This window comes from Hippocampus zosterae, chromosome 10 (assembly GCF_025434085.1).
Source record: "Hippocampus zosterae strain Florida chromosome 10, ASM2543408v3, whole genome shotgun sequence".
NCBI classification, from domain to species: Eukaryota; Metazoa; Chordata; class Actinopteri; order Syngnathiformes; family Syngnathidae; genus Hippocampus; species Hippocampus zosterae.
Genome location: NC_067460.1, coordinates 24,952,077 through 24,977,258, shown reverse-complemented (window position 1 = coordinate 24,977,258; position 25,182 = coordinate 24,952,077). Strand labels below are relative to the sequence as shown.

General features: G+C 51.1%; 1 protein-coding gene across 5 annotated transcripts in view; it reads right to left on the bottom strand.

The window, feature by feature from the left end:
• LOC127608549 (roundabout homolog 1-like) overlaps nt 1–25,182 on the bottom strand; it is a 121,173-nt gene that overhangs the window by 16,112 nt on the left and 79,879 nt on the right. For all 5 annotated transcript variants that reach the window (XM_052077673.1, XM_052077675.1, XM_052077674.1 and 2 more), the window contains 11 exons: nt 14,936–15,093; nt 11,202–11,322; nt 10,881–11,019; nt 10,671–10,798; nt 4,844–4,968; nt 4,574–4,745; nt 3,507–3,706; nt 1,586–1,667; nt 1,335–1,503; nt 756–922; nt 353–474 (listed from right to left, as the gene is read on the bottom strand). In XM_052077673.1, coding sequence (XP_051933633.1) covers nt 353–474; nt 756–922; nt 1,335–1,503; nt 1,586–1,667; nt 3,507–3,706; nt 4,574–4,745; nt 4,844–4,968; nt 10,671–10,798; nt 10,881–11,019; nt 11,202–11,322; nt 14,936–15,093 — 1,583 coding nt within the window. The remainder of the gene's footprint in view (nt 1–352; nt 475–755; nt 923–1,334; nt 1,504–1,585; nt 1,668–3,506; nt 3,707–4,573; nt 4,746–4,843; nt 4,969–10,670; nt 10,799–10,880; nt 11,020–11,201; nt 11,323–14,935; nt 15,094–25,182) is intronic.

The following is a 25,182-nucleotide window of genomic DNA, read 5'->3' as shown; positions in this document are numbered from 1 at the left end:
AAAACGGGTCAATGTGAAGCGCAAACCAACAGGCGAGTCCCGCTTGCGTCTCCCACTGCCACCTTTATTTTATTTGGTTTTATTTCCAACATCTGCAAGCTATTTCCACTGAAGAGCCAGCAGAGTTGGCCGCCTCTTCTTTTCTCACTCGTATTATTTTAACAGCCCTCCACTGTTTTCAATCAAAGAGTGGGGGGCACGAATGGACACGCCCACGCCGCTTGGCGGGCTTCCCCGTTGTGTTAAAATGGATGCCTTTTTTTTTTTTTTTTTTTTTTTTTAAAGGCTGCGTACCGAGACAAAATGACAAAGCCGCCGGGAGCTCGCCAAAGGCGGCATCAGCGGCACTCACCGTCCACTGCACCCTGACGGAGGACGAGGACAGGATGGTGGGGTTGTGCAGGTGGATCAGCACCTCGCCAAGCTCCCTCTGGACCTGTCGGTGGTCCACGCCCTGGCTGGTTGGGGGGATGTCTGCAGGCAAGTCATATTAGCACCAGTGATGTCGCCATCACATTTATTTGCACGCCAGTCACTTGGTTTTCAGCATCAATACCGATCACGTCAAGTGGGCAACTGCAGCAAAGTGGAGACTGTGGAGTATCGTACTGCGGCGTTGGTAAAATACTGTTAGCGTTTCTGCTTATAAATGTTACGTCTTCCTGTGTATTCCTAAATTCTACGACACAACAAGAGGAATCAGAAGGCAAAAACACGGGCCGGTGTAGCCAATGGGAGATTGCGGAGTAGCCTACCTTGTGTTTTCACAGCATCGGTGATTGGACTGGGGTCGCTCAGTCCGTAGGCGTTGGCGGCCCTCACCAGGAAGAGGTAGACGGCGCTGGGCTTCAAGCCCTTCAACACAAAAGACTCGCTTCGGACGTGTTCCGCCAGCGTCTGCCAGCTGCTGCCCGACGCGTGACTGCACGCGGAAACAAACGGTGGTTGGTTTCAGGAGAAAGAAAACAAGACCAAAAAAAAAACAACAACAACAATGGAATTACATGCATTCATTTTAGGAGATTTTTTTGAGATTTATGAGACATGAAGCAAACATTATTTGGATCACTTGACAAAAAAAAGGGGGGGGGGCGTATTTTGTGAAGCATATTTTGTATACAGCGACGGCTGTTTGAAAGTGCTCTATAAATACTGTTGACTTGACTTTACTGTTGAAACGATAGGGCAAAAAAAAACAAAAAACAAAAAACAAAAAAAGAACAATCGAAGATACAAGCAATAGTTTTGCAAGATTTTTTTTCGTATTTGTTTCATGGCAGATTTTTTTAAAAAATGACAACAATGTGTCCAAGATGTCTGGCAGAGGCGTTTACCTGAATGCCTCGATGACGTAGGAAGTGGGCGTGGCCCCGGCATTGAGGTTGGGCCTCCAGGAGAGCGTGACCGAGGCGCGGCTGACGTCGGTGACGTCGGGTTTGGACGGGGCGCTCGGGATCAGGTTGGGGTCGGTGGGTCTGTTTGGCTGCACGGGAACTCCAAATTCTGATGGGACGACGGGACATCGTTGAAACAAGTCGCCCCCCATTTCGACGCCGCCATTGACGACGAGGCGTTTTGGCCGTACCTTGGACTTGTAAATGGGCTTTCCACGAAGCCTCGCCCCCGGGCGTGGAAGCGATGCAGGCGTAGTTGCCCGAGTCGCTCAGCTGGAGCGAGACATTTGGAGAAAATGGAAAAGATCCGTTAGTGTCGGACACACCCAAGCGCGCTCATTCGCCGTTTCCCCGTCATCTCGCTCTCGTGTCTCGGGTGGAAGGTTGACTGGCGGATGCCGAATAGAAAAAGCCGCACAGACTTCTGCATCTGAGTGCTCCCCCCCTCCCTTCACCTCGCCGCCTTAAAAAACTGCACTGGGAAGCCAACAGATGTGACTTGCTATGTTTAAACCCGGCGGCTATTTTCATTAGCTTCTTCTTTTTTTAAATCACGGCTCACAGTTGGGTTAGTTAGCTAATGATGTGATTTGCACCCTGTTTTGAGATAACACACACGCAGCAGTTGATGCTGATCATTTGTATCTTGACGAATAATTTGTAGCAATACATATTGCTGGCAGGGGCCCCGAAAAAAGCAAAAAAAAAAAGCAACCCTTGTACATTGCGTCATCAAAGACAACAAGCCATTTTCAGCACTTGCGATTGCACAATCGCTTGTCAAAAATAAAACCAACAAGTATGGACTAACAAATCGTATATATTGCTGAAAACAAATACAAATGATACCAAATTGTGACTAATGTGGGGGGAGAAATCATTTACGTTTTTTTTTTTTCAAACCATCATGTATTGCGTGGCGGCCCGGTAGTCCAGTGGTTAGCACGTGGGCTTCACAGTGCAGAGGTACCGGGTTCGATTCCAGCTCCGGCCTCCCTGTGTGGAGTTTGCATGTTCTCCCCGGGCCTGCGTGGGTTTTCTCCGGGTGCTCCGGTTTCCTCCCACATTCCAAAAACATGCATGGTAGGCTGATTGGACGCTCTAAATTGTCCCTAGGTGTGAGTGTGAGTGCGAATGGTTGTTCGTGTCTGTGTGCCCTGCGATTGGCTGGCAACCCATTCAGGGTGTCCCCCGCCTACTGCCCAAAGACGGCTGGGATGGGCCCCAGCACCCCCCGTGACCCGAGTGAGGATCAAGCGGCTCGGAAGATGAATGAAGGATGAATGACTGTATTGCAGGGGTGCCCAATATGTCGCAGATCGACCGGTCGTCCGCGAATTGGTCTCAAGTCGATCGCGAAGGTACTGTCAATCATTTTATTTTCTTGGTGGCCATTCTGAACATGCTAACGCTAGCGACTACGTGCTAATGTTTTTGTGTTTCTGGTTTGATGTTTTTAAATCTTGTTTTTTGACTGTAAGGGGGACCAAAAAAAAACGTGTGTGTCTGTGTGGGCGTTATTCTACATTTTTGTGTTGGCGCACAGTGCACACGGAGCATCCTATTAGTTTCACTTAAAAAACAAAAAACAAAAGCAAAAGCAAAAGCAAAAGCAAGCCATCTTCAACCAAGGGTAGCGAACGATTTGCATCACCGGAAGTTGTTAGCGGTCGCTTGTTGCGAATAAAAGCAATTGCCTAATGCGTGGCAATCATCCTCATGAAAACGCTGCGCGGGAGTCGTGACATATTTGTTCATGCAAAAGTGCTTTGCGGTTGTCCAACCTCTACCCCACGACCCCACCCCCATCACCCCCACATTGCTTTCACCGCAGGTCCACTCCCTCTGCAATCTTGTAAACCACAAGACACGCCGAACAGTCACGGCCGCGCCGCAAAGTGACGCGACCTCTGACCCCGTGACAAGGGGCGAACCCTCCCGCCGCCCTCAGCTCTCACTCACGGCGTTTCACACAAAAGCCAGCTCGTGACAGCGAGCCCATTCTTTGCAGAGTCCAGCGCGTGAAGATTGAGTGGCGGCGGCTCACCGAGGTGTTATTTGCAAACCTGCGGCGATGGGATTAACGCACAAACACTTTGGACGTAGTCTGACCTTGGCGTAGCGTATCTGCAGAGCGCCCGTCTCGAGCTGCTTGACGCGCGAGTCGTGAGTGGACACCAGCGCGCCGTCCTTCCTCCACAGGATGGTGGGACCGCCCGAGGCCACGCAGCTGAGGACCGCCGTGCCGTCCACAGCCACCGTCTGATTGCTCGGGCCCTGCCTGATGATCGGTGGCGGGCGGTCTGACACCACTGCGGAAAACAAAAGAGAAAAGAATCGGGTAATTATGTGTGCAAATGGGAAGGGGGGGGGGGTGTGGGGGGTGGTTGGGGGGACGACACACAATAATTACATCCAAAGCTTTGTGTGAGGGAAGTCACAAAAGGTGGCAAACGGGTGACAAGCAGCATGAGAGCAGGGGGAGTGGGGGGGGGGGGGGGGGGGTGAAACCAAGCCATTCTGAAGAACTGGAAGCAATTTTCTAATCATTCCGCAGCAGGCGGACGCCATATCAAACATAAACAGCGCAAATTCAAATCATACGGCCTCAGATTTGACGTTGGGAGGTGGGCACACAGCAGGTAATGGCTTTATTGAGCCAACGCCTTGACCCCCACACACACACGTGATCATTATTATTCATCACTCCGCCCCCCCCCCCCCCCCCCATTCACCAAGCCACAAAGAGCTTTTCGGGCCAATCGCGCATCCCCGCGCACGCACGATGATGCCTGTTTGGGTTTTGCGGAGGTTGACGAAAACCACTATTGGCGTGACCCCCCCATTACGGCTTTGGCGCTGGCCTTCTCACTTTAATAACTGTTATTATGATCCACAGAGCAGGATGGGCGCAGGCAGAGTTGAGCGGAACGTGACGACGAATGGGCTCGAAGGAGATGACGCGAAAAGGCGGGGTGGTGGAACGGAGGCCGGCTTTGAATTTAGCCACTCTGACGGTAAAAAAAATCAGTTTTTGCTTTCACACTTCACTCATTCGCTGCCATGGACGGCAGTAGACGTCAAAGATCCATTGGAAGTGGGCCGTCGGGGAACGAGTCCATCGCTTTGAGTGCCGCCCGTTGACTTGGCCTAGTTGCCTCCGCAGCCTGAACTTTTACCGTCAATGACCTCCAGAAAGGCCTTGGTGATGACGCTTCCGGCGATGTTGAGAGCCTGGCAGCTGTAGTAGCCCACGTCGGAGTCCTCGGCGCCGGTGATGGTCAGATCGCCCGTCTGCGACACCGAGAAGCGGCTGGACGGTTGCGGTGGTTGGTAGGAGAACAGCAGGTTCTGAGGGGACAGTTGCGACAAATGCCATCGTGACGTGCCCCGATTTACAAGCTCCTTTGCTTTAGAAGCACGGCGTAGTGCCGACTTGTCCTGCTTACCTGACTTCCTTCCCGTTGCCAAAATATGGCCGGTTGAGGGTTGCCGGTGGCTTCGCACTGGAAGGTGACGGTCCTGCCGACACCGACCACCTGGTTCCGCGGTCTCACCACAAATGCAGGCGGCACTGGAGAGCAGCAGCAGAGACAGCGGTTAGCCACCGTCTAAGACCGCGGGTAGCTAGCTAGCTGATTTTTGGGGATGGTGCAGAGGGCCTAAGGTCTTCCCACACGCAGTGTTCAGTAAAGCTTCGCGGTGTAGTGTTTGCCTAATTGCTGGGGGGGGGGGGTGTCCTGCGATTTTTGATGACAAACACTTTCGCTAGCTATTTTGTGTCTTTGTCTCATGATTGAATTTGCCACCAACTGATGGCATCTTGGGGCTAAGATCATTTTGGAAATGAATCTTAGTCCACAGCCTCGTCTAATAGAAATGCGTGTGGTATATGCCGGCAACTAAAAATGTTTCATTATTTGAAACCTCCCGTAAACAGCGACAGGAAGTGTGAGTGCTGTTCACAAAAAAAAAAACAACAACAAAAAAGCGGGCAGCTCAGTCTCTGGCTAGCAGATGTCATGGCTAGCGGGATGCTTTGGGCAATTAATGAGTTTGAAACAGCAAGTCATATCAATATGAATATCACGGCTACATGTCAAGTACTAGCTTGACGCAAACGCAACTTTCAGACTGAGCCCTTTGTGCTTTTAGAAGATCAAAATTCAGACGGGTTGGCATTGTTCTTCTCTTCAGGCAAATGATGGTCGATGGATTCCCGCAGCATGCCAAAATGTTTGAATATTAAATTAGCTATGCTAGCTAGCTTAATTAGCTAGCTCCTAGACATTTTTTGCCTGACAGTGGAGATTTAATAACACCTCAAGCGCAAAAAGTCTACCTTTGCCACTGCGCATCCCAACTGTCCATCGTCATGTTGACAATTATGAGCGCCGACTTAGCGACGTGGACGTGGCCTCGCTAAACGCCGCACCGATGCAACTATGCATGTAATACAACCAAGAATGCTTGCCCAGCTGCCAACTCATTTCCATGGAACGAGGGCTCGGCGCATTAAAATTTACACGGAAAGGGTAGAAGACATTTGAACCATCTGCTCCTCGCCAACAGCCTCTTAATGACAACCCGAACGGGCGGGGGCATGGGCGCATTCAACGCCGTCGTCCCTGCGAGGAGATGCGCGTCTGCTAGCATCCAGGTGCGGCCGAACAATTTCCGCCGTCTAATGTGTGAATCATTTGCACGCCGAGGGCATGCATAAAAAAACAATTGGAAAGCCGTCCTTTGAAATCAAGGCGCCGTTTTTCCGCGAATTAGACGCGCTATTTGGAAATGCATTGAAAAAGGGGGAGAGGACAACAACAGAAAAATAAATGAGACACCTTTACCTTGGAGGGCCGAAGACCAGTGGGTTTGTTTTTTTCTTTTACATTTTTTTTTTTTACCCATTTCGTCTCCGTTGCTGGTGACAACAGAGACATGATTGGCGTGTGGAGTGGTGATGGGAGAAGGATGGATGGGGGAAGTGGAAGTGGGTGGAGTGGCGACAGCTTCCTGTGTCGGGTGACAAGTCAACTTACCAGACACGACTAAAAAAAAAAAAAGGAAAGAAAAGAGACAACAACGCAAAATGTCAATGAGCAAGGTCAAAATAAGGTGAAGGGCAATGGGTACAAATGCATACGAGGGAGTGTCATTGACTAACAAAAGACAAGGCACAGTTCACTGTGGGGGGGCGTTGACTAAACCGCAAGTGACCAGTTCTACATTCTCAAAAAAACAAAATAATGTTTGTAAAAATGACTTCATAGAAGACTAAATACATATAAAAACACATCAGTATAGACAAGGCTTGAAAATGGCATTCAAGTATTTTTAAACCATTTGGAAGCAACTACATACTTTTAATTTTTTTTTTACAATGATGTTAATTTTTATTTTAAAAATGTATTTCATATATATATATATATATATTTGTGTATTTCACATATATATTTGTAACCATCCATATGCAGAGTTTGTAATTGACCTGCAGTAAAGCTTGAACGTGAAAATAAAACAAAATGGAGGAGAAAACTCCTTCTGGTTTTTTTAAAATTCTATATTTTGTTATTATGTTTGTTCACTTTATTTTGCTCATTCATGTGATAACGATATTTGATTGGGGGGCGGGTTGTTATTATGATGTTATATGTTATATGTCTAACGATGCAGTGGACTCTCTTTGGTGCTGTTTGGTGAGGAAAAAAAAATACAAAAGTGGAGGGTTGCAAAGAGAGCAAAGAACATTTCCTCCAAACGGACACAAAGAATATTTTGCATGATGCAAACCAAAATGACAAGATGATGGAAGATTCCCCAAGTCAATGCCATCAACACTTGCGCAACGCTCCCAGTTGGCCGAGGGATAGCCGCTCGGTCACCAATGTTAGCGCCGCTCCATTATAAACAAAAGGTGAATGTTAACTTGACACTCTCGGGGGGGGGTCATAAATCTTGCGCGGTCGATGGCTCACCTTATCTAATCTATGCGCTCCCACCGAAACGTAAACGCTGTCAGTCGGAGTAATGACCCACCACGCCTGCTGTCCCCCCCCTCCCCCCCGCCCCCACCCGGCGTCATTGACTCATTTGTGCCCTTGCAGATTTAGACATCCTGCCCGGTGAAGACATCCATTTTTGTACATCAGAAGAGCTTGAAAATGTCAAGACTGTCCCACACGCACGTCCGAGCTTTGAATGAGGCGAGCCCTTTACGCGGCAGGCGGCGTTGTGAGCTCTTTGCTAACTTCATCAAGAAGCTGATCGGAAATCGAGGACGACCAACTGTCGACGGATTTCATCTTTACAATTACGCAAATACTAAAAAGCAAACTGCTAGCAGTACACCCCCCACCCTCCAAAAATTAATTAAGAAAGAACTAAGCCATGGTGGCTGATATACGCGGTGACTAATTTCAAAACTCAACTTGGCAGTTCTCGCGCCGACTTAGCGGCATCCGACCCAGCGGCACTCAAAACCGGCGAGGTGCTGACATCGAAAGGTTATTATTATTATTATTATTAGCGCCACATTCGGAGAACTCACAAGATGAATGGCGACTCCCATCGGGAGTCGTCAGCGTGCATATGTGCTACGCGGAACCATCGGCATGTTGGACATCAACAGTGCGCAAAGCACGATGGAAATGCGCTTGAAGGCTGAGAAAAAAAAACAAAAAACACGCGCACGCGCGTAGATAAACGCGGTCGGTCACCCAGCTGGCGTTTTGAGTGCTTTCTCCACAGCATGCGCGCTGCTGACAAGGAAATTCCTGCCTTGAAGTCTCCCTTCAAGGCTCTTTAGCACGGGCCGTTGGTAACGTCGCTCCGGGGACGGCGAGTCCATTCAAAACCGTTCTGGGCCTCAACTCAAACAAATAAAGACGACTTTTAATTTGTGTGCTAAAGCAGCACGTCATCAAAGTCATTCAAAGGCTTTTCAATGACGTCATCTTTAAGCCTCCAACACACGATGACGAGGGTCCGAAAATGGCCCAAAAGTTGTTCAGGTTAAAACAAGACAACACTAAACTCTCCCAAAGTTGCAAAGATACAGAGAGAGGCCCTAAAATCGGACAAATTCGGCAAAATAATCTTAAAAAAAAAAAAAAGGTCTGGTTGCCGACTCCAAGCTGCGCATTAGCTCGCTTGCCGACTCAATGGCGAAAGTCGGCACATGGCTTGGAGCCAAAGTCTTAACCTGGACTTTGGTGGCTTTCCGCTATCAATGAAAGGGAATATTTTTCTTGACATATTTATAAGTCCCGCGGAGGTGTTGCGGACTGACGAGCGTGTAAAACAACAAGTCGCCGATTTAGTTCGTAACAAGAGCGGCGCGCATCGAAAGAAAAACAGCCCCCGGGGCACCGCTCGCACACTGACTACATTGTTTCGTCCACAGACTGACCGTGGAGGGTGTGAAAAGCCCCCCCCCCACTCCCCCCACCCCCCATTTTCTGGATTCCTCTTCTGGGGCTCAAAGGAGATTTAATTTGCAAGACAGTGGCTCCGCCCCTTCTCATGCTATATTAGATCATAAGATACGTGAAGCCACTGGAGGCTCGAAATTCGTGCGGAGGTGCATTTAGTTGACGTACAATCCACCAAAAGCATCCACGATATGATATAAACTGTACATTTTTTCATTTTTGCTTACATCCAACACCTTTATGATGTAAACTTGAAATGCTCATAAAGAACCACAATTCAAACGCGCAGATTCGTTATGTCCCATAATCCGGTTCGTCGATACCTGATTATGGCATAATCATCATTGTATCGATAATTTGTTTTTTTTATATGAGGGTGACTAGAGCAAGGACACTATTGATTGAACAAGCTCGTCAATAACCTTTGGTCAGGGAGAAAGGTGAAGGCTAGCAAGCGATGCGATGTGACGGGGGCGGGAGGCGTATCGAATTGGTATGGGCAGCCGCGGCTCATCGGACTCCCTGAGCCGGACTCCCAAATCGGAATACGAAGAAATCGTGGCAAAGGGGAGCCGAGCGAGGATGAAGTGGACGTGTTTGTCGACAGGCGGCGGGGCTCGGCATGCGCTTGAAATTGCCCCGCCCGCCTCATTATATCCGAGCGCCGCCGACTGCGGGAAGTGACATGAATACGGCTGACCTCAGCGCGGAAAACCTCTCCGACGGAGCCGGCGCACGTCCCAATTGCCGAGACGTTCCGCATGGCTGGCCAGACGCCCGCTCAACCATCTTTTCACCCACCCCCCCCCCGTCCCCCACCGCTCCCGACATTCCCATTAGTTTGCCGTTAAATGGCCCCTGTGTTCCCTCCCCATCTCAAGGGGCGCCCCCCCCACCCCCAACCCGCCCAGCTCCCCTGAATGGGCTCTTTTTGAATGTTCACGCTCTGTGACCGGCCGCTTTCGATTCAAAGCGTGTTAATAAGACGCCCGGTGGAGAAGGCCACAGGAGGCGCGGAGATGTTTACAAATAGCAGCGGACGGGCTGAAGATGTAAATGAGGGGGGGGGGGCGGAATAATAAAAGAAGGGCAAATGAGATCGATTGAAGGGTCGAGCTCCCACCTCGGTAGTGGTTATGGATTCCTGCGATTAGAAATCAATCGGCTAATCGCAGGAATCGCGGCCGACCTCAAATGGGATTTTCTAGCAGGCAAGTCTGACCTTTGGCCTTTAGCCGAAACGGGCGCTTCAAGCCTTTGTTCGCTTGCAGGCGGATTCGCTCCGCTCCGCTTTGCGTTGGTCGATCCTAGCGATGCGAACACGCCATTTTGCTTCGGAAGCTTAACAACGAGTCAGTTTTGAGGTTGGGGGGGGGGCCTCTGAAGTGCATCATTTTCCACATGTGGTTGAAATTACATTTCGGGGGGTCTTTAGGCAATTCAGTGGTGGCTGGAAGGCGAATTAAAGCCGCAAGCGGCATCGAGCGGTTCGCCGGCCTCCACGATGAGATCACATTTCGACATCTCAAGCGTCTGTGTTGGATCGCGACCTGCTGCCGATCGCTCCTGCTATCTCGGATTCGTGAAGGATCCATTTCAGACCCGCAAATGTCAAAAATGAGCGAATCAGAGCGGTCGCCGTGGATGGGGCCCGTGACGTCAGCATGAGTATCGCAAAAACAAACATAAAGACCTCACCCGCCATCCCGGCGAGACAAATACCACCTTCCAAAGGCAGAAAATTGGCACGGCGACTCAGTCGGCCCACAAAACCGGAGCAAACCTGATCCGATGAGCCTGCGAACGAAAGGAAAGGCCCGAGAGCCGCCGAGCGCCGTCTTACCGTGGACGGTGAGGCTGGCCGACGCCTCCGCCTTGCCCACCATGTTCTCCGCCACGCAGGTGTAGGAGCCGACGTCTGCCGAAGTCAGACGGCGGATCTTCAGAGTGTGGTCCTCCCGGATTTCGTACCTTTGGGGGGAGCGCCGATCGTCAGCCGGAGACCAGAAAGAGCCGACCGACGGTGCGGCTGACTTTTGCCCGCGATTCGCACCTTGCTTTGGGCAGCTCTCCGTCGTCCTTCCGCCATCGCACCGTCGGCACCGGGTCACCGCGCGCCTCGCACCGGAACTCCACGCTTTGGTCCACCAGCACCACCTGGCTGCCGGGCCGACGCACAAAGCCGGGTCGCTCTGCGCCGGCGCAAATAGCAAAGAGGTCAATTTCAAAATGGGAGTTTTTCCAAGCTAGAAGTCGTCCCTTGGTCAATTTTTGCTTTGTTTTGCGAGCTACGTAAACTCCTTCACATATTGGAAGACGTGAAAGTTAAATTTTTTTTTAAAAAGCATCGATGGGAGGCAAGAACGGGAATTACCGAGCACCGTCAGTTCGGCGATTTCGCTCTCCCGTTCGCCGACCATGTTCGTCCCGACGCAGACGTACTTCCCGGCGTCGCTCTTCCTGGCATTGGTGATCATCAGCTTCCCGCCGCGTATCTGAGGAGCACAGGGGAAGGGGATGAATTATTTAGCGGCGTGCGCCACGAACATGTTGCGGTCGTCGTTACGTTGTCGCTGAAAGGCTCCATTCATTGCGCTGGCCTCTCAGCTTCCGCTTCAAGTCGAAATCGGTCGGCCTGTTTCGCCTCAAAAGGTAAATTGAGCCAAAAAAGACTTTTTGCAATCCAACACAACCTCCAAAATCACCCAAGGGAGCACCTGAGGCTCGACAGGACCGATAGCACATTTCCAGCTGTCTCCAAAAGTTGCTAATCAGAGTCCAACGCGCCGGGCGAGGGTGGGGGGGGGGTGGACCTTTCAAGAACTCGCGGCTTCCTTCGACGTACTTTTCCGTGTGGCAAGTCAACGCTCGGGAGCAGCGCGCGAAGAGCCGTCAAGGTAAGGTTTGTCCGGGTGCGGGCATTTCCCAGGGCTTTGATTACAGGCCAGAGGAGCTGCTTTGTTCGCGGGGAGACGGAGACGAGCCGACCGAGGCCCCCCCCGCCTCTTCGCAGCTCTCCTCTCGGATGACAACCGCAGTGGGCAAACAATAGCGCAGGGGACCCACGGTCCATCCCGGTGGGGCTTAACCTTAAAAGCGCCTGTGAGGCCGGGATCAGCACCTGCGGGCAGGTAAGCGATCCGCTCATTAGAGAGCTAACTGACGGGGAACTTGACACGCGCCGTTTGCAAAAGCGCTACTTCAAGTAGAGCGACGGCGCGACGATCCCTTTTGGCTTTCAAGCGTAAAACCTTTTTGTGGGAATTGATCAAATTAATCACACATTGATCACATTAATCACACATTAATCACTAATCACGTGTCCACATCAAATCAAAACACACGTCACCCCCATTGTTTTCCTTTCACATCTATCTGTTAAGTCCATTTCTGTTAAGGAGACTCATTTCTGAGACTCTTTACCTGGGGGGCTAACCACGAATTCTTTGGTTCGTGGTTAGGGGTGGTGGGGGGGGGGGGTAATCAGTGGGGTTTGAAGCCCTTCGTGGGATTCGTTTTAGAGGATGTATTCACAGCACTTTACATTGTTTAAAATTCACAATTCCGACTCAAGACAATAGGGGGGGGGGGTGCAGAGGTTGTGGAAAGCTTGGTTGATATGGGGCACCCTGCGGTGCCGCGAGGGTTTGAAGTATCATGATGTTCCTCTTTGTTGGAGTCGGGCTTAACAACTAAAACACTGTGACAAGCACAAAGCGCCCGAGGTGCGTAGCGAGCGGCGTAAAGGGGTGCGGGCTGCAGTGGCGGGGGTCCGAGGTCCCTGTGGCTTCTTCGGGGGCTATGACATGAGGATCCACTTCAAGTCCGGTCCACTCCATGCGTACTTGCGAGTGACTGTGGCAGTCGCCCGGCCCTCAGAGGGGATATTTGGATATTTGGCGGAACAGCAGGGACCAAAAGTGAACCGCAGCGTTCTTCACATCAGCGCCCTGCCCCCCCCCCACCCCCCACCCGGCAAACTGACCATTATGCCGACATTGTGGGGCAATGGCTCCATCCTGTCGCTTTTCTTTCTTTTTTTTTTTTTGTCTAGTGCCATTTGGCACTGCTGATAATGGGAGAGACCCCATTCAGTGCGCATCCTCTTTTGTGTTTGCACAGCGCTTCATTCTGCAGGATGATGATTAGCTCCAACGATGCTACAAAATGAGGCACAATACTGCAGCTGCGTTTATGTGGGGGGGTGGCGGGGGGGCATTTACGACCAACAGACTGGAGACCTTTTCATGAGGTTTGGAAACAATAGGTGTAGCAGAAAAAGGAACGGAATTAAAAATCATAATACTAGGGAGCAAGGTGGGGGGGGGGGGCTAGAAACCGGGCAGTCAACTAATTAGCCAAAGTCGATGTCAACCATTTCTGTCAATTTGAAATCGAATTAGCTGTTGAAATGTAAATGCCGGCAGGCTTTCCGTCCCCGCTTATCAAGACATATCCACTGACTTTTCAAATAACACTCGCCACTTTGTTTACTAAGGGCGCCGTCGGAGTACGTGTCACCAGATTGTTGAAAAGGTCAATTGCAGCCAGCGAGCCAGCCAGCGAGCCAGCCAGCGAGCAGATGTTGCTGGCCAAAAGCCACGGCGGGCCTCAGCGTGACAAAAAGCTACGCTACCTCTTGTTCACACACACACACACAGCCAGGAATACATTTTTACAAGCATGTCATCAGCATGTAGGCACAATGGACCGAAATAGATGGGGGAGGAGGGGGGGGGAAGGGCGTGCTTGGGAGGCATGTTGCAGAAATCCAAACGGCAAGAGACTTTGCAGTTGCCATGGAGACGGCATGTTCCGGCACGCCGCGCGACGGCAGGAAGGCTCGACGCTAACGACAACACTGCGGCAGGGGATGGCGGGAGGGGGGGGGGGGGCGCGGGGGGCCTTTGATGAGCTCAGCTGCTAGCGACGTTGGAAATATTCCGCCGTCTGCCCCCCCCCCCCCCCCCGCCACTTTGTATACCCACACTATATTCGATCGGGACAAAGTGACTCCGGCATGAAGACGCTTGCGTGTTTGACGCCATGTTGCGCAATGCCGCGTGGATGTCGCCGTCTGCGGCCATGTTGGATTTGACAGCCTCAAATTCTCCGAGGCCGTTTGCGTGTCTGTTGACCCCCCTCTTCTGGCACCCATTTTTATTTTCTCTAACGCAGGATCATCAAACCAGTACAATTAAACAATTAAAAATGACCGCGGGCCAAGCACGGCGTCCAAGTCCAATCACTATTTTGAGGCTTCTTGGACGAGAGAGTGCCGATTAATCGAACTCCGAGGCTGGTATGTGGGCCAACTCCTTTGGAATTCCCCCCCAAATGAGCCCCAATCAAAAGCAGACGGACGGGCAATGCTGAATTTTCAGAGTTGTTGTTGTTTGCGAGCGCCCTCTGAAGTGGGTGACGAATGATGTTGATGTTTGATGATCATTTTGAGGATTCGCCATGAAAAAAAAGGGCTTGCGACAGCCTCTTTGATGGCGTTTGTAAATGACCTTGCGTGCACCAATGGCTAAAAAAAAACCCAACAAAGTGTTTTCAAAGCAGGATTGTCTCTCACATGGCCCTCCCGACTATAAACGCCATGTTTTACACCAGTAGCGTGTTATTACCACTTTGAACGACCACATGAGCAAAAAAAATGACACTTTGTCACAGATGCCAAGACATTAAAAGGCAGCCAAGCAATAAAAATAAGATCCAGCCCCGAAGTTTTGGCCGTAGCCGACGGGGCGTTTTTTTCTGGAGCTTTGCGTGACTTTCCGACGGCGTGCGTTGTCCGTTGCTATCCACGTGCTAACTGCATCGTTAGCACCGCTGAGTCCCTTTCAGCTGCAAGCGCCTTCGAGAAGATGTCAACGGGAGGACCGGCGGCCGATCGATGCGGCGCCGCGGATTAATGGCGCCAGCGGGTTTCCGCGCCACGGTCGTAAAGATTTTTAAGCGTCACGCTCGGGATTGGCCGGGCGTAAGGAGCTAATCGATGTCGCAACAAGCGACTCGAGTGGCGATAATGACCGACATCGGCGGGGCCGTTTCATTCCTTTCCACTCCGGATGAAGGCATGGACATTTTTGGTCCACGACTCACCGTGACCCTCTCATCCCGGTCGTCGACGTTGAGGCCGTCTTTCTTCCAAGAGATGGTGGGTTCCGGATGCCCGCGGGGCGGTTGGCACTCCAGGACCGCCGGCTCTCCGGCTGCCACAATCACGTCGGCGGGGTTCTGTCTGAAGTCGTCGCGCAGAACTGCAGAAAGAATTCAGAAAAAAAAACAAAATCCCCGGTGAGATGCGGCGATGTCGTTCTAAAAACAACAACGTATTCTTTTAATTCTATTGTATGCCGGCCCCAAAACAAAAGAGTTTGGACACCCCTACTCCAAGGTTGTGATCCAGGCCCCAACCACCCAAAATGGACTTAGTAGCCCCTTAGTACCCCCTCATGGAATCAAGGCCGAAAGCCAGTTTCACTCAGCAAAGTCAAACTCAAGTCGTGTGCCAAGAGCAGCACAAAAAAAATATTAAAAGTTTCATTGAGCCCGGAAGTCCGCCATTTTGGCCAACGGCGGAGGTCCTCGTCCGCCAACTTTTGTCCGAGTGCTCAAATCAAGTCTACGGAGACAGATGGGCGAGTCGGAACGTTTGAGTTTTCAGCTGGAAAGTGGCGGCGGACATTTGATGACTTGCTATAAAAGTCAAACCTCAAATAATAAATCAACTCGGCCAGGTCGGAGCTTGAAGAAGCGGCACATGAATGGGAAAGACATTCAAGGGCGCCCCCTGTTGGCAGAAATACAGCAAACGCCAAGTGCTGCATTCCAAACTCCTGAATCCTCGTTTTTTTTTTTTTTTTTTTTACTTGCCACCTTGCTGATCGATAGGACGGAGCAATTTCAGGCTTCCGATTTTTCCGATTGTCAGCGAGCGGATCGCTCCGCCATCTTGACGGTTAGCGCCCAAAGGGAAGGCAGGCGTGGGAGACGCCGCGAAAAAGCAACAACCGCTTTTCATTTTTGCAGCTTGGCGGCGTCAAAAAACAAAACAAAACAAAAAACCTTTCAGGCCACACAAGCAGCCCGCGTTATGTCACGTATATGCACGCACGGGATGAATACTACGGATTATTTGTGGGCGCTCGGGGAGGTCGGAGTGAGCTTTGGCTGGATCGTCTCAGGCTCGTCCCCTGGCTGCGAAATGCCAGATCAAAGTCAGGCCCGCTGCGGGGAAGCTCGCGGCGAAAGATGCGGCCAACGCATTCCTGACTCCACTCGCGGCGGCCAAAAAAGCTCCTCCGATCGGGGTAACTTGGCGCTCCTCTCACATCGGATGAGCGCAGGTGGCAAAAAGGGGCCCAAGGGTGACTTGGCACGGCCCCGTGCTTACACCAATGCCGCTTCTGGGAACCCCTGCTCACAGCACCCCCCCCCCCCCCCCACTCCCACTCCTCCTCCAAACTAACACCTCTTTGCTGTAAACACAGCTGAGTGCGCCCCCAAACATGCGAGTGAGCCGAGCCGAGCCAGCGCTTCTCAAACGGGCCCGAACCAGAGCCTTGGTGTACTCCAAAGCCGTTTTTTACCCCAAATTGTTGTTTCCCCGCACAGCCTTCTGCTCCAAATGTTCTGTGAACAAACGGTGGTGAAGATGACAACGCAAAAAGATGCTGAAATGGTCTGCTGGTCTTTGTTTGTGTGAGTTTGTGTCGGGGATAACGAGTCTCCCCCTCCCGGGAGAATTCCGTTGCTCGTTGTAAGCCTGCAGCTGTCCGGGGGTGGATAAGATTTCCTGCGCCATGAACAGGGAGGCCAGACTCTGTGCGTGCGTGCGTACGTCTTCGTCAAAGAGCCGAGTGTGAAAAGCCAGGGCGGATTTGTCCAAAGACGAATGGTGTCGCCAACCCCAACGGATCGACCCAAAATGCCAAATGTTTGATTTTTCCTCCAAGCGATACCGGCACAGCTCGTCCCTCTTCATGACTCGCCGATACCGAGCACCGATACCACTATCCGTCCATCCATTGCTGGAGCCTATTCCGACTGACTTTGGCCGCAAGGCGAGTACCAACAGGCCCTTGCACTGTTCGTGAAATTTTCTTTGCGCGAACGTGTAATGACAATAAAGGCCAATCCAATCCGATCCAAGGCAGACGACACACTGAACGAGTCGCCATTCGCTCAGCAGCGCACATATAGAGACAGGCCACGCCTTCACCGTCACCGAGTAGGAACCCATCCCGCGCTGCCCGCACACAAGTCAGTCGAGCGTATCGGCGACTTATCCTCTGACAGATTTTTTTTTTTTTTTTCCAGTATGGGTGGCCGGTCTCGGCAGCCTTGACGAGTACCCAATACCTTGAAGTATAACGGAGAGTGGGCCGAAAACCCAATGTGCTGTTCAGCCATTGCTACTTGTAAGCTTAGCTTAACTTCGAGCTGTCTGCGAACGCAATTAGACGCGGTCGTGGATGCTGCCTACAAATGTCACACCTCCGCACCACTGGGGTCGTCACCCCTTTCACTTGCTCACTCTCTCTCTCTCCCTCTCTCTCTCTCTCTCTCTCTCTCACACTCACACACACACACACACACACAGACTTGGTCTCAGAGGAAATTGAAAACAGATGTTTAAATGTCAAATTAAAACGAGAGCCCCAAGCTGCCCCTCCAAACATTAATGAAAAAAAAAAGAAAGAAATAAAGGCCGAAAGAAAGAAAGACAGAAAGGCAGAAGCCTTCGTGGCACACACAAGCCAAGGTAGAAAAGATCACCAGAGCTTTGTTCGGAGGAAATGAAAGCAACGACAACAAATCTTTGCGAGGATAAACATCGGAAAAGAAAGGAGGAAAAAAAAGCCGCTAGGGATTGAAAGATGGATGAAGAGACACGGCGTGGGTCTCGCCCTCGGCTTTTGCTCCAACCGCGGTGGACGAGGTTCGCCCTAACGGAGGGGGGGGGGGCTTTTTTTTTTTCATCCGATTTTTATACGAATTGCACAGCACATTGACTGTTGGTAGCCTGGAACATACCAAGGGGCATGCGGCGACGCTCCTTTTTAGCGCCGTATGCCATGTCGCCTAGTTGTTTCCGTTCTGGCGACAAACAATGACCGCAAAGAGCGAGCGCTCAACGCGTCTTGGCGAGCCCAAAAAAAAGGCCTTGCCTCGCAAAAAAGCCAAACAACCGCTCGGCCAGGGTGTCGCTTTCACATCCAAAGTGAAGTCATTCTTCTGCAGGTGGAGCTCAGCCCTTGGCTCCCCGGGGGATGGGGGGGGGGGGGGGGGACAAGAAGAAGAACAAGAGCAGGAGGTAGACGTCACCTCATTCATGCTATCTCTCAACACTCGGGAGATGAGATATCGGGCCTGCGCGCAGGTCCAAAAAGAGCGCCGACACCTGCGCGCCGGCCGGACCTTCTCTTTCTTCCCCAGCTGGGAAAACGCCAGCTCGCTTGTCATGTGCACAACATTAGGTACACCTGAGACATCTAATGAGAAGCTGTCCAAACAGCAAAGGGGGGGGGGGGGGTCAAAAATGCCGCAAAGCAACTGAAAAGAGTTTTTCAAATGAGAGTCAGAAGGAAAAAAAAAATCAATGTGGATTCGCAAGAGAAAAAAAAAGGTGTTTTTGGATCCTCTGAAGGAAGTTTATTTTGGTTTGAGCAAAGCGTGATATTAACGCTTGAGATGGTCTTCTCTCCTCTGGGATCCACACGTTACATTTTTCCACAAACGCCAGCTTCATCAACTCTTCACCTCTCTCACACGAGCTTCCAGTGTGAGACTTTAACGGGATTTTAAAAACGGACAAGACGGAAGAGCGCCGCGTGTCCTTTTCGGGCCCCCCCGGAGGAGCGGAGGACGTCAACCCGGCGAGATATTTGCTGACAGTAGACGTAGTCTGTGTGGGGCCCGCTCTCCCGGCATCGCCGCGCATGAGGGCCTTATTAAAACAATCTTTCCAATTAACATTCCTGCTCCCCGGAGCCCCGTTGACCCTCCTGGAAGACCCCCCCCCCCCCGCCCCCGTCTCATCCTCCAACCCTCCGATGACAAAGACGCCGTGTAGCAACCCGAGCCGCCATCGGGAGACCTTTGAACGAGCCCGAGGATGTGAGGCCACTTGTTTTCCTTTCCCGGGAAAAGCCGGCAAGTGTGCGGCGGCGGCTCGTCTGTTTTGACATGTGGTTTTTTTTGAGAGGGCGAGGACGAGGGGGACAAAGGAGGATTTGGAGAACGAGGCGGATAGGGGAAACAACGGCGGGCCTGGAGATGGATGTCGGCGGACCCGCTCGCATCACCTCGCTGACAAAAACGTCGGGAAATTCCACATCGGGCATTTGGCCCGCATTCGCGGTTCAAATTTGGGAGCAAATGGATGACGTTTTTTTATTTCGCTCAAGTTTGTCTTGAAAGGCCCTCAAGAAAAGAATCGGAAAAGGCCGCTCTAGAAACAACGCGTTAGACTTGCGCTGTGTTTTCAAACGGGGTTCAAATGCGATCTCAATCGCGCCAAATCTCGAGCACACAGACCTTGAAGGACTCGGGACTTGCTTCAGATCAAAATGGCAGATGATTTGAGACCTACTGTAGGTTCTTGAGATTTTTTTTTTTTTGGGGGGGTGGTTCTTCTCGTGATAGACACACCGACGAAATTCCATGCCGCTAAGTGAGACTGGCTTCGGAGGCTGAATTTTTGTTGATTGGCACACAAAGAGCAAGATTGCCTCACACGAATCTCGGCAGGTGTACTCAATCAAGTTTCCTTAGCGCTTCGTTAAAAGCGAAGACGCTAATTTTGACTGATCCTGCAAGGCCCACAAAATATTTGGTTTGCATGGAGCCAACTAAAATAAAGTTTGGACTCTCTTCTTTCAGCAGAAAAAGATTTTTCTTTCTTTCTTTTTCCATTCTTCAGCAATTGGTATTACAGAATGGCAAAGTGATGAGTGAAAAAAATGGCGATTCTTGGGCAAAAAATGGAGAAACTGAGCTTTTTGTAAAAGCACGTGAGGCACCACTGCCACCTACTGGTCGCTTTTTTACATGATTTACAACGCAAACGGCTTATTTTCATTCACAGATTGCATCAGACCCTCCTCCACTCTATGACGCAACTTAGACGTACAAGTACGTCCTTGGTAGGCGGGGCCTAACTGTAAAAAGACATACAAGTACGTGTCGTGGAATGAAAGAGTTAAAAGCAGACAAAGCAGTCCAAAGGGCGGAAGCCTAAGCGTTTTGTTTGTTAAAAGAGTCTTTGGATATATATATACATATTTTTTGGGGGGGGTAAACGAGTGGTTGAGTCACACAATAGCGGCAGTAAGTTGTGGAAAACGCCATGTGACATGCAGTGTTCCGGCACATCCCTCAGACTTTGGTCACGGCCACTTGCGCATTCCCTACATGCTGATGCCTCGCCAATGGCTTTACCAGGCACTTTGGGGCGGGGTGGGGGGGGCGGGGGGGCTGTATAAGAAGGGAAGGGACACGCCGGAAAGGTCAATGCATGGGGATGGAGCACAAATAGGAGCATGTTCCGAAGCTCCAGAGGGGAACGCCGTTGCCTGTTCAATGGCTTCCACATGGGACACTGAACATTCCCAGATGGACGCGTCGCCATTTCCATTTCGGCGCCAAGTCCATGAAACCATTTGCAAACACCTGCCCGTGGGACTGCTTCGAACCGGAATTTTTCCCGTGATGAGCGATGCCATGTTGCATGGAAAAGTATCATGTTGGAGGGGACAAAATCATTTAGGAGCGATGCAAATTTGTATAAAAACATGGGGGGCGGCACCCCTGACCCCATATGTTATATTGCAAAAGGAAGACTTTTTTTTTTCAATGTAAGCATTGTTTGAAACACACAATTGGAGTTGAAAATCTGGTTAGCATCCGACTGGTTAGCATGGCTGCCTCACGGCGCGCAAGTGGCGGGTTCGATTTCGGAGTCAAGTATCTTTTGGGACAAAATCTTTGACATCTTGCAAAATAGAGACGATAAAACACAAGTCGACCGGGAGGATAAGTTGCCGTTATGAGAAGAAAATCGAAACGGGCCAGTGGCCGATCTTGAAAACTCATCAGGGCCATGTGAAAAAGGCGCGGCGGCCTTCTGGAGAACACATATGACTGCCGCATTTGAATTTGGGTTCTTTAATAGGAACGCAGTAGTCGCCACTGATCTTTCTTCTTTTTTTTTTTTTTTTTTTAATTGGCGGTGCCACCCGCAATCTGCTCCGACTCAAAATGGCAAAGATGATTTGAACAGATGTGATTTGAAAGGACAGGACGGGAGTGAAAACAAACGCGGGGACGTTTCCCCCTTGCGGTCATCGCAAAGACGGACTTTGCCGGCCGAGTGCCGCCAGCTGCGCGGAAATAAGACGCAGACGTTGACCTGCGCCCGAGAGCTTGCGTTTTTGTGCCGTTTGCTAGTTAGCCCCTGTTGGACTTTGCTGGGGGATCACAAACACGCCCCCCCCCCCCTCGGACCCACTCCGACGCGACATAATCATCGCAACGAGGACGGCAGATAAAGTCCTTGCCGAGAGATAAGACGAGTATGACTCATACGACGGGGGGATGCGCCGTTTGAGCACATCGTCAAATCAATCCGTTGTTTAGCTTGCGCGAGGCCCAAATATGCCAACGGCGGCGCGATAAGACGGCTAAAAAGCGACATTGTGCTCAACAAAAGGGGAGAGACGCCAATCGGGGAGTGCAGGGGGGGGCGAAACGCGACTGGCGGGATGAGGGCGATCTGTTTGGAAAATGAGCGGGCCTAACATCACGCGGGGCAGATCTGACTCAGAACACGAGTCAAAATAATGCGGAGGCGGCCTGAGAACTTGTGACTGGCTCTTCAGAGGTTCTCGCAGTCACTCGTCCACGTCTCGGGGAGGAGTTAGTCCCCTCCTCCAAATCAAGACGGCATCATCGTTTGGATGACGCGTTTTCCAAAATTTGCCATCGTGTCGCGTTGCCAGACGCGTCATCAGTTTTTTATTTGATGGCCGACGCCTTTCTCTGGTGAAGTGACATGCGCTTGGTAGCGGGAGCCCCCCTATGAAGAGGAAAACGCCGGAAAATGCCAAATACTTTTCAGAGGTGGACGAGAGCGTTCAGTCAAGTCAAGTCAACAGTATTTCTCGAGCACTTTCAAACAGCAAAGTGCTGTACATGGAGCGATTTAACATCCACAATAAACAGTAAGACGAATCGGCAATAAGATAAGATAAGATAAGATATCCTTTATTCGTCCCACACTGGGGAAATTTACAGCCTCCAGCAGCAAGAATGTATGTAGAAAGAAGAAAGGAGAGAGAAAAAAAACAACAAACATCTTTCAATTAAATACAATATGAACACAATGGATAAATCGCAGTACTATTTACAATTTTCCTAATAAATTTCCTAATAAAGGCGGTAGAAAGCACCAAGCAGTAACATCAAGAACAAATCATCAACAAGTCATGCTGAGTCAATATACAATACAAGTGAGTTTCAATCGCAGTTTTGGCACATGGGTGACGTTTCGATTCCTACATTGAGAGCGTCATGTCGCGTGACTGTACGGCAAGTGAGAAAGGACAAATGACATTTAAAAGGTTGAGGACGCAGGACGATGATGAAATGAATCAAGACGGAGGGACGATGACGGAAGGGTAGCCTGGTCGCGGACGGACCGGCAAAGGAGGGCCAAGTGCCCATCTTGAACACCCGTATTGAAATGGTGTTCTGCATTTTCTTCATGTCGATACCCAGAAAGGGGACTTTTGTTGAAAAATGACCTTGAACGAGACACCAGTCTGACCTTTGTGAAAGGGATCGAGACGCGGAATCATCCGACAAACACAAAAAAAAAATGGAGGCGTCGACAGACCCCCGAGTGCGACGCGGGCTCGGCCTCATCAGCCACCCGGACGATCATCTCCGCGTCTCCCCGTCGTGCCCAAAATGGAGGGAGAGAGACGGACGGACATGGCGCAGGCAATTGGAGTCGACATTTGCATCATTTTGGGAACGTGGCACCGGAGTGGCGCAGCTGGCTTGCGTTACGCTGGCGGGAGAACTTAAGTGATGCTAAAAAACGTTACAAGCTAGCGTTCTTCTCTGCCTGCCAGCCCTGATTGCAGCAACGCAGCCCCCCCCCTGACCCCCCAACCCCCCCTCCCTCCTCTCCTGGAGCACCACATGCCTTCTTTTGTCTGGAGTTTGTATCTGCTCCTGATAGCATCTGAGTGAGGCCTGAGTCGGTGAAGCCCCCCCCCCCCATTTAAATTTTTGGAGAGAGCGCCATGGCGCACCTGCACAGTGGATTGCATTCCTTGGCATTGGACTCGGCATGAGCCAAATTAGGATCCTAGTTCAACTGCTTGGTGCTCTCTTCCGTCTTTGATACCAATTTGGAGCAATTTTAGTTGCTCCGCGTACGGCACTCGGTCGGTGCTCTGGAAATACATTTCAGGTGAGTTGCGAGACTCGGTTTCATGCAAGATCAGTGGCGCAAGGTGTCACTTGTGGCGGAAGACGAGCAGAAGAAGACGCGCTGTCAGGAGGCCTGGAGAAGAAGCCAAGTGACCCGACGGGCTGCTCGTTTGCGCTCGATTCCTCCCATGGCGGCGCCGCATCGTTAGCAAGTCACGACCGAGCCCAAAGGCCGAAAGGCCTTTTTGCACGCCATCCAGGATGCCGCGCTTGGTTTCAAGAAAAAGAGTGGGGTAGGGGGGGGGTTGGGGAGAAGAAGTCCTTTTCACCCTGGAAGGGATGAAAGAACAAAGGTCTGTCTGTGTGTGTTTTGCTGCCGACTCCAAATGTGAGCCAGATTTGTGCGCACAGTTGCCAAGTTGCTCTCACAATACTACTTTTGCAGAAGCAATATTTGCTTCCAACTTCAACCGTTCGGGAATTAAGTCGTTGACACAATAGCGCGTGTTATGGCCCTGACGTATGCTGCATTTGCCTGCTTTTCTCTCTTGGGCCAAATAGAACCAAAAAAGAAATCCATTTTGCAGCCTTCAATTGCTTTGGCCCCCCGATTTCTATTAGCGCAATTCTCGCATGACGTTCGGCCTCCTTCCCGTGCCGACGCGGTCTGGAGCGCACGGCGACAAACGCCAACGCCAGCGATTCACGCCTTCGGTTCTAGTTTCTCATTTTGCGTCCGAATAGCGGGAATGAGTTTGACCGGCAAAGTCAAAAACCAGAACGGGCTTCCGATAATTGACTTCCTGTCGTAATGGCGGAAAGGCGACCTGCCATTTGCCCGCCTCTTCCTGCCTGCCTGCCTGATGGTTATCTGCAGCTGGGGTCGTTCCCGCCATAAAGACTCATTAAGTCGCTGCTCTTCATCGGAAGAGTCACCCTGAGAACCCGACCCCCCCCCCCAAGGGCCACTTAGGAGGTTTGTCTTCCGGCAACGGAAACCCAAAAGGCGCATTTTATTGAAAACAATAACTCAAGCAGTCCTGTAGGTGGCAGTACAAAGGCCTCATTAACTTCCAACCACAGTAGAGACCATCAAACAGGCATCTTAACAACTAAGGCGGGGGGGGGGCATTAATGCTCAGTTTGACGAGACGCAACCTCATCAGCGTCGTCAAATCGGTTCATTGGGGAGATGCAACTCATTACATGGTGGAAGAGTAAACCAAAAAAAGTCGCCGCCATTTGCATTTGAAACGCCGATTTGACAGTGACGGCTCATGAAAGAAAAAAAAAAAAGGACTCGGCTGCGGCGTCATGACCTACATCTGCGCCCAAGGAATGCCACCGACGCTTATCTCATGTCGCGTGTGGCCCGGGGAGCCACATCACAAACAACACAAAGACTCCAAGATTTTTGTGCGACTGTTGCAAATGCTGGTCGTAGAGCAGGAAGTGCTGCCTCGCACGCAGATCGTGACCCTTGATGGGACGCACCAAAAGCCGCAACACGCCGCTGCGGGAAACCTATCGGGGATGCCTGCCAAGTTAATAAACAGAAGATTTCTCATGTCCATGATTTCCTCTGGGACAAATTAGCCTGGACAATGGTCCGGCCTTGAAATCCCCACCACTGGAGGGAGGGTGTCCATTAAAAACGAGTCAATTAGCATCTGAATCGGCTCGGGATAAGCTACGGCACCATCGGATCGTCATTGGATCCATAAAGGCAGAGAGGAGCGGCATGCGTGTTCTTTTTGTGCGCTTCCCCTCCTTGCTTGCGCTGCCACCGACGGCTGCCGCTAGCATGCGCGCTAGCATGCGCGCTAGCATGCGCGCTAGCATGCGCGCTAGCATGCGCGCTAGCGTGCGCGCTAGCTGCAACGTGTTTAGCATTCAAGTCATCT